The following is a 14,511-nucleotide window of genomic DNA, read 5'->3' as shown; positions in this document are numbered from 1 at the left end:
AACTGATGTCGCCTGTTGATCCCGCACCTGAGAGGTCAGCAGCCACCCAAACACACCCGCTGCGGGAGGGGTGGTAATTACCGGCCACGTCACCGGGCGCGCTCCCGGGGAACAGGCCGCTCTCCTCGTGGCGTCCCTGAAAGGTCGGCGCGAACCGTGACCTCCACTTTGGGCTCATCAAACGGCCGCGTGCACAAACACACCATGTGCTAAATGCAACATTGTCAATATTTATGTCCGTCTAAAAAAATGGTCAGCTCGGATTGATTTTTTTTTGGGAGGGGGGGGGGGGGGGGGCTGTCCCTGCTCTGCACCCCTCCAACCGAGTCTTTAACCACGCTGCCGCCGTCTCCTCACCGGCAGTTTAGCAGTAAAACATTTTTATAATCAGGCGTTATTGTTCGCCGCCTCCTTGCGGGAGATGCGCCCATGTTCCATTTTTTTTTTTAAAGGGCAAATCAGCCATAATTCAGTTCATAAACTGCGGCGCGCGGGGGAGAAATGCCGGGATGAATATTCATTAGGGACCGTCCGAACGGCCTCGCTCGGTGATTCATTGGGCATATGTAAATATCACTCACTTTAATTGCCACTAAACTGACTCAACATAATGTTGTCATTAGCAAATTATTACTTATTTGTGATACTAATGGTAAGGTATGGCGCCTCGTGCTGAAGCGCCACATATATGATTGCAATTACCGCTCTTTTTATTCGCAGGGTGACCGCGGAGTGTGTGTGTGCGTGTGTATGCAAAAACGTTTTAGCGTTTTTTTAATTTGTATTTTGTATGAAGGTTCTCTGTATCATCTGCCCCTTCCTTTCGAATTATTTCTCCCCTCAAACTTCATTATCATGAATGCTTTTTATTCAGAAATGTTATTATCATTAGGTAGTGATTGAAATAAATACAGCAACAAAAGAATAAATCCACAATAACAACATAGATATACATTGGTGCTCAGGCAATTAATCGCATCAGAAATGTGTTCAGAATAGAATTTTAATGTATATTAATTTCATAAATGAAAACGAATGAAATCCCAGATTTTTATATATTGTATTTTGGATACATCTGCATCTAAATTAATCAGAAGATTATGTTAGCAGATCAATCAAATTTAACTGGAATCATTAAAAACACAATTTTGATCATGCAGATATTAATTTGATGCTTTGATATTCGCAGTCATATCATGATCTCCATAGCTTGCTTTCCAGAATTATTTATTAAATACATAAGTTGGACAATTAATAACTTGTTAACAGAAAAAAACATTTAGCTTATAATAATACTGATATTACTGGCCTGAAATGTCCAAATTCAAACACATCTGCACTGTGAGCCATTGAAGAAACCAAGTTGACCAATACTCATGGGAGAAACCCTAAACAGGCTGTTTAACCATGTTTGCATTTTCCTAAAATCTCCTCAAAGGAACCTCTGATTTAGGGATTAATGATACTTTGCAGAACCACAGTTGTGAGATGTACTCATATAGACACAGGGACCTGTCAGCTCAACTTTGAATTTAAATATATTATTATCCTATCAAAATATATTTTGCATTTTTTTTAAAGAAAAAACCCTGCCTGCTGGTCACAGTCTGCAGAACACAACGCAACGTGGAGTCGTTTTATACAGACAGCAGCAGTTTGAAACGACGACCAGGCCAAAACAGGCCCACAAAACAGAGGGAGACAGAGAGAGAGGGACAGGGACAAATAATGATGTGTGTGTGTGTGTGTGAGACTGTGAGCAAGTGCTTCTGTGTGCATCTGTGAAAGAGTGTGAGGGAGCTAATAAAGTAATGTGATGGATGATCTCCTATCTCCCAGAGGGACCGGCACCATGTAAATTGGCCCACACAATGCATTATGGATAAGGCAGTTGAGATTATAGCTTGTTAATGTGTCCCTCCCTCCCATCTCTCCCCTCTGCTAGCACCTCTCTCTCTCTCTCTCTCTCCCTCTCTCCCTCTCTCTCCATCCCTCTGCTGGGGCTCGGGCAGAGACATGGTCACCTCATTGTTGGGGCGCACGGGTCTTTGAGGTGCAGATGGAGAGGAGCTGTGCTGCAGGCATCTGCCAGGCTCGGAGGAGTGAATCGTGTGTGGCGCATTTGTATATTTAAAAACAACTTATTGTGAGCGTGCGTGTGCGTTTAAGACGGACAGCGAGACAGGCCGCCAGCGGAGACGGTCTGTCGGCGGGGGCCAGGACTGTGGACATATGTCTTCTCCCTCCCTCCCTCCACTACGCAATACCCACACCAGTCCTCCTAAGGGGGGGGGGGGGGGTGCGAACCCCCCCCCCCTGCAACCGCCCTGCGTCCCCCTTTAACTCCCCCATCCTCCAACACTCCCCTCCCGCCTGCCCAGGGACCTGTCAGGCCATCTGTTGAAGCAGAACCAGAGAAGCCCTTCTACAGCGATACTGTAGCACGCCAATGCGGCTCGGCTTGGCTTTTGCCTACTAGCTGGGGTATTAAATGTGTGTGTGTGTGTGTGTCGCTGGGTGTGTGTCAAGGCGTCTTATTTGTCCAACAAAAACGAATTGTTGGGCATTTTGTCAGCCATGCGCAGTCGTAAAGCGCCAATGGCGTCAAAAAACGCTGAGCCTCCGTTAGTTATCAATGAGGAAACAGCCCATTACTTGTCTTTATTTAAGGAAGGCCGGATTCATAGGCAATTAAAGACAAATCTAAATGAAGGTTTTGTTGTCCCGTTCAGGCTTGCTCTCTTTGACGTTGATCCGACGCCAATTCAACTCGCCGGCCCGATGTGGGAATTAGCAAGTCTGAAGGAGAGAAAAGACCAAATGAACCTGTACATCCTTCTAACCACTCTGTAACAAACATAGTGTCTGAATAGCCTCACTTGACTGGAGTCTATTACAACATGTGGCCGTTATATCATTTTAGTACAGTGACCCAAAAATTTGCTCATGCCAGGTAATTTATCACAGTGAACATTTAGTTATATTTCATTTATTATTCTTGTCATTATTGTCATTTGGGGTTCGGCCTGAGCAACAAAAGTCAGGTCCTGAAAAAAAAGCAGCACTACCTTTTGGGAAACCTTTTGTACTAAGTTTCAACTCAAAGCATTCAGTGTGTAAATATCCACTCTGGATGCAAAACAATCTGAAATCACCATTCTAAGCCAGCTGCGTGGTCCTTTCTAATAAACGAGTGTACAGGAACCAGCAGGAAAAAGGCTGAACGATCCCACTGAGGGCTCAACACCTGCACACACTCAGCGCCCCAAAACAGCTGCTGTGATGGACTGGTGTTGTGGGGATCCGCTGGTCTTTGTGCACTCTTTGTGGTTTCAATAGTCTGTGGCGCTCAGAAATTTAGATGTTGCTTTCTATTAACAATATTTTAAAAAACGTTGTCACATGCCACATTGTCAAATGGGAATAAAGAGAATTTACACAGTCGCACACCTTGAGTTGCAACAACTACTCTAATTACAGTTGAATCAGTCAATAATTCCCCATCTTTAATACGTAAAAAAACTCATTCACAATATTTAAACTGCATGTTTTCTCTCAAAAATTCCATTTCATCCTCTCATTTCAGAAGCTGGAACCATGAGAACTTAACAACTGACCTATCGGATGACTAATCATTTAATCAACTAACTGTTTCAGCACCGGACAAGTCCATTCCCGACAAAGCAGGGTCCTGATTCCCCAGAACCTCAGAATGGATCATAATACAGGTTTGAATCATGTAGCGTGTTCCAGTGCGTCGTCTCATTCGGTCTGTTCTAGACTAAGCCAAGCGAGCTTAGTGAGGTCTGGTGTGTGTGTGTGTATCTTTGTGTGTCTTTGTGTGTGTGTGAGTGTGTGGACCCTCCGGGTCTGTGAGTGTGGGTGGTTGCCTCCACTCATTAGAACGGGTCATCTCTCTCTCATGGAGAGTTTTCACGGCTGTGGAGCGGATTAGGAGCAGGGAGGGAGGGAGGGAGGAGGAGAGATTATCGGGGGGGGGGAGAAGAAGGAGAGGATAGGGGTGACAACAAGAGAGCATTAGCATCTACACTTCAGCGTCTGTTTGTGGTCCGTGTAGCTGACACTCATCCCGAGTGCATCCGGATTTACAGTGAGAACAAATAGAGGAACAAGAGGCCTTTGGACAAAGAGGAGAGGAGGTCTGGAGTGAAGAGGGAGAGGACTTTGTTGGGATAAAGAGAGACTTTCCTTGTTATATTTACGTTTTTATGCCACAAAGAAAGAGGAGATACAGATTTACAATTGTTTCCATTCAACTGTTAGGTCAACTCTGTGGAAACATCTGTTTTGGGACCAAAAGCTGTGCTCAAGTTTTGCTTGTTTCTTGATGTGCTGCAGACCATCGTGTTCTGGCTCTCTGTCCACGATGTCTGCAGAGGTTACAGGGACACTTTCTCACATTGCACGCAATCTTCAAACTGCACATTGCACATTTTATAGTCACTATTTTTAACATTCCATACTTTTTTCAAAACCTGTTCATTGTAAATTTCAGAACTGTTATTGTACTACTAAACAACTCATCCGAAGCCTTAAACCCCACCTTTGAACACCATAAGATACGTTTCTAGTGTCTCCCATCTGAGGATGGTTGTAACAGAGTCATGACCTTTAGCTGTATGTTAACAAAGTGTGTTAAACACACATCAGAAAACACCTGTCAGCATGCCACGTCACACAGTCAGAGATGCTTTAATGAGACGATGTTAACTTTCTTTATGGAACGTCTACTTCACGTGATTCAAACTTAAGATGAAACAAACATTAAACCAGACAAAGTTTCTCATTTACAATTAGAGTTTCTTAACTGCTGTCTTCCTCATTGTCACAAGCGCACACACACACACACACACACACACAAGGCACACCAGTCACCAGTTGGTCTTAAAGAGGCAAATTCCTCCACGGCATTTCCTCAGCATCGTAAAGCGCCTGCCGTTAAAGCGACGTTTTCGATCCGTCTGCTCTCGCTGACACTTCCAGATGACGCCGCCGTTGGTTCGGGGGAATTTGCACACCATATGCTGCTGTGGCAAACACCTTCATTTAAGCCGGGTGTGGCTCTGCATTCCCTAATAGCAGCATCATCAAAGCTTGTTTATCTAATGCCCCTGTTAATGTTATTTATTGAGAGTCTGCCCGCTATCCAGTTCCTCCGTGCATGCTAAGGAGACAGACATAAGATATGCAAATGTTAACGTCGGCCCAACCTCACGGCAGTAAAACGGAGCATTTGCATTTGATGTAGCACATAATAAACGGGTTATTAGCATTTTAAATGCGTCAAACAAACTTGAAAAATGTGTCTTGTGCTGGTGTGGTTTTTTATCATTGCCGCGCGCGCGTGGTCAAAACACACACGTGCACGTGCCACACATGTCTTCAAACGGGGGGGGGGAAAAAGTGTGCAGAGCAGACACATAAATATGAAATTGCTGCACAGGAGCAAGCGGGTGTCACAAGGCGAAGCGTCACGGGACAGACGATGCGTTTGATGAAGTTGTTACTTCTGAAATATGCAGACCATTCATTCGATCGACGATTCATCCTCCTCCTGATGTGAGGGTTTTCGGGACAGCGGATGTCGCATGTGTGCAGACTGTAAAGTCCTCTGAGGCACATTGGTCATTTAGTTTTTTTCGGGCTGGACTAAATACAATGAATTGACTTGAATCCTGCAGGCCCCAGCGAAAGGAGGCCTGGCTTTCGGCTTCGAGGAAGACTTTAAAGTAGCCACTGCCGCTGATTTGATTGTGAACCTGAAGTCAGAGCCATGTTGACCTTTGAACCCGTTGAAACGAAAAGGTCAACCCCATGAAAAATGTACAGGAGAAGGTACGACTCATGCTGAAATGAGCTTCTAGAGGCTTTACACTCTGTAAAGAACCTCGATAAATGAATATGACGAGGTTAAGCTGTGTATGGAAAAGACAAACCTAGCGAAATGACACCATGAATGCTTTAAACATTATATCAGATGTTTGATTATTATTATGTCTAATACACACACACTCACAGCTTTTCAACAGGCCTTCTCATTGTGGAAACACATCTACGGCGTTCCTGTGGATTACCCGAGACGCGAATCGGAGCGAGTGCAGGAGGAGAGCTTTCTGAATTGGTTTTTCATTAGCAGTTAATGACGTGATAATCTGTGAGCAGGCCTCACACCTTGCCGGCTGCAACTCTCCTCTAATGGAGTGCGGGTGACTTTTTTGTTTGTTTTTTTGTGTCTGCAGTCCCGCGCGCATTGTTTATTTGCACGAGAGAACGGAATATGAGTACGTTACCACCCCGTGTGAGGGACGACGTTATGTTACTGATGGCGCATGATGAACACACGGCCACACACACACACAAACTTCTAACTACATGTATCCTCGCTCACACACCCTCGCCCCATCACCCCCATCCTAAATCCTACACGTTAATCTCTCTCCGCCTCTCTCCCCTCTTTCTCCAAAAAACGCGCACAAACATACTCGCTTTCATTCTCCGCTGGCGGAGACCCCTGCTTCATTTTCTGGTCATGTGCACCCATTGGGAGGGGGCGAAGCGGACACAAAGTGACACAGGGAGCAGCATGGGGAGGAGAGGAGGGGAGGGGAGGGGACGAAGGGGGGGGAGGCTGGAGCTTCAGTCTGAAAGGAGGCGATGGGAGGTGTGCAATTGTCCCGCGCTGAAAGGGACGGTTAAAAGGAGAACCTTGTTGCGAAAGCTGGTGGGCCGGGCTGCAGGCTAGTTAAGTGCTGGTGGTGTGTGCAACTGTGTGTGTGTCTTTGTCTGCTTGTGTCTGAGTGAGTCCAATGAGGAGGAGGAGGAGGAGGAGGAGGGTGACTGATGACCGAGGTGAGGTTCATACTGGAGATAATGATCAAAAATGTTAAAGGTAATATTTCGATACAGCTCTCATATCTGTCCGTTTAATGCGATAAAGCTGCTGCATTCAGCTGGTTAGCTTAGCTTAGCATCAAAAGATCAAAAGATAACAAACTGTGTCTCTAAAGCCCAATCTACACGTGTTATCTCCTGTGTTCGTTTCACATATAAACAGCAACAAATTAGTTAAGGACAACAACAATCCGTTATAAGATTTCGATGCGTTGAGCAGTTGCCAGGCAACCGCTGAAGAGTCCAGGAAGTTACCAGTCATAGCCGACACTACCTTCTGTAAAATAGTGAAAAAAACGTTTTTACACAAAACTAGTTATTTATACAGACTAAACAGATACAAGCTAGTTTTTTCCCCCAGTCTTTGTGCTAAGCTAACCTTTGGCGGAAATGTATGAAATCCGATGTGATCTCACCGAATTACGTAAACTGACTTAAACGCGTCTTCACAAATTCCTGTGTGATCAGGACGGTTTAATCTGACATTGAATCAGGATTTAAGAGCTCTTTTATTGAAAATGTGACCAAGAAAATATTCAAAACTCAAAAAGAGACATTTAAGCAGTGCATCCAGATGAAAACAACAAGACAGAGAAGTTGTTTCTGTTTGATGAAACTCATCATCAACATGCTTCAGAAAGCTTTGAGACGCCAAATTTGTATCAGAGCGTGTTCAGATAGAGACCAATAAGAACATGAAGGTATGTTTCTTCATTACGGAAATGTTAATTTGACTTGTTTTTGCCTAATTAACGGCAATTTCTTCCAAGAACAAAAAAAGCCCCACAAATAGTAATTAGAAATTCAATATTCATGTTGCTGGAGATGGTTGTGAGGTCTGTAATTAATGAGCTTTTAATTGTTTGATCGTCTCCTTAATTAAAGGCTTGGTATAATTTGAAGGTTTGTTTACTTTTCCCAAAACAAAAAGAATAAAAAAGACAGAAATCTTATTGATATTCTCTTTTAAACATAATTTACCCATGGAATGAAAAATAAGACTTTTAAAAATAAACCAAACATTTCTGATAGAGACAGAAGATCTCCTTACATTTCACCGCTTTAACTGGAAATAAATAAATCTCAAAGCTACTTTTGAAGAACGCTATAGGGTTTCACCTTCAGATCTCAACTCGTGTTGCTGTCCTCCATCTGCCGTTAGAACGCTTCAATCTTTGTGAAATCTCTTGTTGTGAAACTTCAAAGTGTGGTTTGATGGCATCTTCCACGGGGGCCAAATGAAAGAAGTACAATCAACTGTTACGCAAGCATTTGTCCGACTGCAGAACTGATGTGACAGATTCATAGAATCTTTAAAACAATAAACAGAACTTATAAACCACAAAAAAATCAAATATTCCCAATGGAGTAAAGTAATTCACGTACAATAAAACAAAGAATCACAGTGATATCATATATCTAATTGCTCCTAATTGGCAAAGAAAATCAAAAATTGAATTTCCCCAAGATTTTACAATAATTTTTCTAAAATACCCCCAAAAAAATGATTTCGCAATGAAAGCATCCATGACACCTTTCGGTCGCCACCTTGACCGCTGGAGGGACGTCTCCATTGACTGGTTACTGCCCTGAGCTGTCCAGAGGGGGTCTAGTGGCCCACCCAGGAGACAGAGACCGAGTGGGGATTGTTTTTTTGCAAAAGGCGTATACTTTTTCTAAAGTCTGTGGGTTGGGTGTTGTGGACTGAGTTACAAATAACATGAAGAAGAAGGTGCAAGATGGAGGAAGAAGGTGCAACACTTATTTGCAGTCGTGTTTGTCTACTAACTCTAATATTCAGTCCCTTTTAGCTCTGGTTTTAGTCTCCACCGACTAGGGAAGATTTTGTCCAGTTAGCTAAATGCTAAATGTTTACCATCTAGTCACCCAATGCAAGCCACAGAGAGTCAGGACCCACAGGTGGATTGCAGGTGCGCTAAAAAATTAGCTGAAATTCAATTTAAAGATGCTTTAAGCTGAAGGAAGGCAGCATAAAGACTTGGGGAGTTAATTTCAGGGTTAACCACACATCAATATTTATTCCTACAACTCAAAGTCTCATTCGGTAAAACAAACAATTGTATCTCGGAGGACTGAACCATAAAGTATAAAGCCTCTGCAGGGTGGATTACTTCTTGCTATGACTTATAAATGCTCATTCTGACTCTTCAGTGCCAAATATTAACACACAAAATTATCAATAGGCCAAATTAGCACCAATGCAAATCTTTACCTTGTTGTATTATAACAGTTGTACAACCATAATAAGAGTAAAACTGAGTCGAAACATTGCACCGTGTGATTTTCTTGGTACTGTGTAAAGTTAAACCCAGTTTTGACTCAGATCTTTACTTGCTGTCCTTTTTGCTGGCCAGGAAACTGATGTGAGAGGCCAGGGAGCCACTTGCATGAAAGAGAGAACGATTCGGATGGAGAAGAGAGAAGAAGCAAGCAGAAACCTGAGAGACGAGACAGTAAGCGAGAAAGAGCGTGAGAGGAGGTAGCGATCATTTTAGAAAAAAGACGCCAACAGAAGGAATAAAAGGGAAGCGAGGCGCTTATGGGCGTTGAAAAGAGCACATTAGGGACGGCCTGCTGCGACAGTAGTTTGGGGGAACGTTGAAAAACTGCCTCCACTTAGACCAGTGTCCTGGTTGTGTGGAGCCGGGGGCCTCGGACGGACTGACACTGCACAAAGAAAAATGAAAAGCAAAAGGAATGAGTTGAAAGGCATGTACTCCTGCACAAACAGATACCTGGCACACACTAAAATGCTCTCATACCTTCGCTGGGAGCTCCACTCTGTCCCTCTCATTCACACATTTCTCCACATTGGCCGGATTAGGAACACTTTCTCTTGGGTGTGCGAAGCTTCCCCGCGGACAAAGAAACACTTGGGGACAGGATTAGTAGGCTTACAGCGGATTCACATATGTCCAGTTCAAGCAATTGGTATTCAAAGCTTTACACTTTCAAATGCCACCAGGCGAGAGCAAAGCCGACCAACGCTTTCCTTTGCATTGGCAGCACCTTTATGAGAAGGGCTCTTTTGCAGGGCCAACAATGAGGCCGTGAATACACATTTTTACTGTTCTACCAGGGGGATCTCATTCGCCGAGGACAGAGCGGCGAGCAGAGTTTGAGCCAGACTTTGTTATCTGAGTTTGAAGTGCTGTGTGTGTGTGTGTGTGTGTTCAGGCGGATGGACGTGAGGACGGACAGATGGGTGGATGGAGGGATGATGAGGTGCTGGTCAGAGTGCTTCAGTAACTTCCAGATGTTATTGTCTGGCGACCTGTTCCTCCACTCCACCTCCACAAAAAAAGATCTGGAGGACTTCAGAGTGGTAGAAAGGGCTCAGCTCAACATACAAAGGCCAAAAAAACTTCTGTGTTGTTGTTTGCATGATTAATCAATAAAATATGTTTTATGGTAGATGAATATTTGTAATTGGTTTATTACGTTGTGAAAATACATTTAATTTTGTCTAAATAGATTGTTTAGAAGGGTTTGACCCCAAATACGAGTCATATATTTTCAAATAATACAAAATAAATAAATAAATAAATAATTGCTATAGCCTACACATTTAGGCATGTATACACATAGTCACACATAATATAATATTATTAATATATGGTATATATAATGACGAGGAAAGTAAATGAAGGGAGGTTCTTCCCAGCGATGAGAAGTTGCAGGAGGACAGACGTGAGGCCGCATGCTGCCATACGGACAGCAGAGGGCCGAGCGGGAACCTTACCGCGGTCCCAGCGGAGGCCGCGCGCCCCTGTGGCCGCGAGAGTGGCTGAAGAGGAAAGCAATTTCCCCTTCCCGTTCCTCTCGATTCCTCCCGATTCCTCCCCATTCCTCCCTATTCCCTCAGGCAACCAGCGGCCGAACTGAGACTTTGGATTAAGATCCGTCTGATAAGGACTCAAAATGAGCACTGTATGTTTTAAGTGCATCTTCCTTCCTCCCGATGGACAATTGTATTTATTTATGTATTATTTAATACGAAAAAAGTATTATTATTTATGTTTATATTATGAGCGTAAAATACAAAATACAACTACAAATACAAATTGCGCGGCCGAAAACACAACGCGATAACGATGCTCTCCAAATTACCTCTGGACGACACAATCATTGGTATAAAATAAGCAATTTTCAAACTGACCGGCTTGTCCCAGGAAGAGCAACCTTGTGGAGGAGGAGAGGAGAAGAGAAAGACCAGAAGGGGAGAAAGAAAAGAAAAGATGAGAAGAAGAAGAAGAAGAAGAGGCGCACTGTGGCCCCCAACGGTGTCCCGACAATGACAGTGAATGGTTGCGCGCCGCGGTCACTGGGACAGTCAAAGCACACCGCCCCCTTTCTGACGGGCACGTCATCCCGCGAACGAGGCGTTATGAATAGGAAAGCCGCTTTTGTTTGCCCGCGTGTATAAATAGCCTCTAGCGGTGTCCTCCTGACCGCAAAAGACGAAAGAGACGCGGGGAGAAGAGAGACAGAGAGGGGAAAGAGACACCGATGTGAGGGACAGAAGGGATACGGAAAACCTCAGGGGTCCACAGCGAGTAAAACGAGTGGGCAAAAGAGAGAGAGAGAGAGAGAGAGACAGAGAGAGAGAGAGAGAGAGAGAGGTAGAGAGAGAGAGGAGGGAGGGAGAGAGAGAGCGCGCGCGCGCGAGAGAGAGAGAGAGAGAGAGAGGGAGGAAGCCAGCAGCGACCTCCTACCCAACAACCTCGGAAGCAAACCCATAAAATGAATTCAGACTCGAGCCCAAGCAGCAGAGCCTCTTCGCCGGACATGGACGTCATGTCTCTGAGAGACCACCACCCACACCACCACCACCACCACCATCACCACGCCGCCTCCTCCGTGTCCTCGTCTACGCAGAGCGCAGAGTTGCGCCAGAAGCTGAGCGCCAGCGAGCTCCTGAGGTCCGGAGATCCCAAGTCAGTAGAGAGCAGCAGTAGCAGCAGCAGCAGCAGCAGCAGCAGCAAGTTCAAACTCAAGAAGCAAGTCACCGAGGAGGAAATGTACCACCTCCGTCTCAAGATCAACGGCCGCGAGCGGAAGCGCATGCACGACCTCAACCTCGCCATGGACGGCTTGCGCGAGGTGATGCCCTACGCGCACGGGCCGTCCGTGCGGAAGCTGTCCAAGATCGCCACTCTGCTCCTGGCCAGGAACTACATCCTGATGCTCAACAGCTCCCTGGACGAGATGAAGCGGCTGGTGGGGGACATTTACGGGGGGCACAACTCAGCTTTCCACTGCGGGCCCGTGGGGCACGCCGCCGGCGCAGGGGGACACTCCGGGGGCCCCGCCGCCGCCGCCGCAGCCGCCGCCGCCGCCGCCGCAGCCGCCGCGCACCAGGTGCACCCTCTCCTCGGGAGCGCGCTGACAACCTCCACGTCCTCCACGCTGTCGAGCGCGCTGCCGGGGCTCACGTCCATCCGAGCGCCCCACCCGCTGATGAAGGGCTCCACGGCGGCGCCCCCGACTCTGCAGCTGGGCCCCGGTTTCCAGCATTGGGCCGGACTGCCGTGTCCCTGCACCATCTGCCAGGTGCCCCCTCCTCCCCACATCCCCATCAGCACCGCCGGCCTCACGAGACTCACAGTGGAGGGCAAGGAGCTGATGAAATGATGTGCGACTGACGCGCGCGCACTGGACGGCGTTTGTACATAGAGAATTCAGGGCATGAGGGTGGATTCGGCATTACTTGTGCATGTTGTTGTTTAGTCTGTTTTTTCTGGTTGGGCGTATGAAAAGAAGACAAAAAAATACGCGTTATTTTTCTCCTTGTAACAAGGAATAGAAGAGTTTCCACTTGATGGTGAAAAGTTGTGTGTCGCGCAAGAAGATTTCACGATCTGACCGAGTTTGGGTTTAACGCCACAACGTGAAAAGGGGGAAGGAGACTGCATGAAGTGTTGATTTCGTTTGACCTCTGTTTTTTTTTTGTTTTGTATCAGGCGTTTTTTTGTGAAAACGAAGAATGCTCTCTGTGCCTTGTACCAAGGATGTTAAACTTGAGTTGTAGATGAAACATAATGACCTTCATGTGTTTGGCTAAAACTACAAATGCGAAAATTTGTTTTAAAATTCGTTAGATTCATTTTTCATTTTTATTTCGTGACTTACTGTATCTACATTTTTTCTCTTTTTTTTTGCATGATGGTATAATTATCACAGCATGATTGTTTTTGCTGAACTGAATTTGTTATGCCCAGAGACCCCGTGTCTTTATTTTTGTACATTGTTGATTGATGAAATATTTATTATCATCCAGCGTCCCTGGATGAAATTTCAATAAAACTGAAATTATGGATCATATCTTATCTCTGTTTCTCCTCTTTTTATAAATGTCACTCTTAAACACTCACGACAAGTTACATTTCCTGGAGTTAATTTCACTTGCTCGTTTACCTTCTCTTTAATAGGACCACAAAGACAGCTCTTATCCAAACAAATAATAATGGTTTATTTTTTTCAAAAGCAAACGTTTATCCCCAAAAATAGATTCCTTTATTTCAGCCGAAACATCTCACATTTTACTGTTGCACAAACAATTTGCATTTTTGTGTGTGTGTGATATTTTAAACCACATCAAGGCCTCAGTTAAACCAATTGTGTAAACTTTCAAAAACTCTCCACATTCTAATGACCTTTACCTGGAATAAAAGAAGATAATCCAGAACATAGTAGAATTTTACAAGAAGTGTGCAAATTTGTCAATTATTGAAAAAATATATAAGGGAGAGTTGGAAACTGACCTGTGTTTTTTTTTCTCCTTTAAATTATTCGAAGCAAAATAGAATATTGCATACATTTTAAGACGTGTGTCTATCTATTAGAATTAATATTTGGGCTTTAAAACATAAACACGGAAAGCTTTGCACGTTGATTCCCCGCAACACGAAGCCGCGTCAACACAATTTAAAATGAGTTGTTACGTCAACTTCTCATTTCATCTCACGTGATGAAGCCGACGAGTTAAAACGCACACACACACACACGCACACACACACACACACACACACACACACACACACACACACACACACACACACACACGGCCAGGCCGCGTTTATTTAGCATTTCCGTGGTGCAGCCACCACAACTGTTAAAGCGAGGGGGACACACACGGGGAGGAAACGAGGGGCCTTGGCTGCATCCTAAAGGAGCCCAGCTGAATAGTGAGGAGGCAGAAAGCGACGCGCCTCGGGCAGCGCGGGTCCCTCGGGTGTCTCCACGTCTCATCTCTGCAGCGACAGAATGTATGTTTGTGGAGATTACAAGTTAATTGTTCATGGGGGACCGAGGGGGGAGAGAAATCACATCACAGAAAGGCATCGGGATTACAGGCTACTAAATGCAAGACGATTATACATTCAGACCCCCCCACGACCCCCTCCTCCTCCTCCTCCTCCTCCTCAGCACATGCAAATGAGTGTGTGGATTAAACAAAAACAAAACAAATAAAGAAAGAAAGAGAGAAAAAGAAAAGCAGACGAAGAAGCCCTTTTGTAACTCATTCTGTGGCCATGTTGAGAGCGAGTGAAAGAGTTCTTGGTTTTTGTCTTTAGG

The 14,511-nt window shown here is 45.0% G+C and overlaps 1 protein-coding gene across 1 annotated transcript; it reads left to right on the top strand.

Annotated features, from left to right (window-relative positions):
• Positions 1 to 11,603: 11,603 nt before the first annotated feature.
• On the top strand, positions 11,604 to 13,218 carry olig3 (oligodendrocyte transcription factor 3). The gene has a single exon (XM_037465901.2). It carries the CDS (start codon positions 11,677 to 11,679, stop codon positions 12,565 to 12,567), a length of 891 nt encoding a protein of 296 aa, XP_037321798.2. The 5' UTR covers positions 11,604 to 11,676; the 3' UTR covers positions 12,568 to 13,218.
• Positions 13,219 to 14,511: the final 1,293 nt, after the last annotated feature.

This window comes from Pungitius pungitius, chromosome 13 (genome assembly GCF_949316345.1).
Source record: "Pungitius pungitius chromosome 13, fPunPun2.1, whole genome shotgun sequence".
Lineage (NCBI taxonomy): Eukaryota > Metazoa > Chordata > Actinopteri > Perciformes > Gasterosteidae > Pungitius > Pungitius pungitius.
This window is presented reverse-complemented; position numbering and strand designations above follow the sequence as displayed.

Excerpts from the sequence above, each read along its gene's own strand:
- olig3 (XM_037465901.2), top strand. The coding sequence starts at position 11,677 with ATGAATTCAGACTCGAGCCCAAGCAGCAGAGCCTCTTCGCCGGACATG.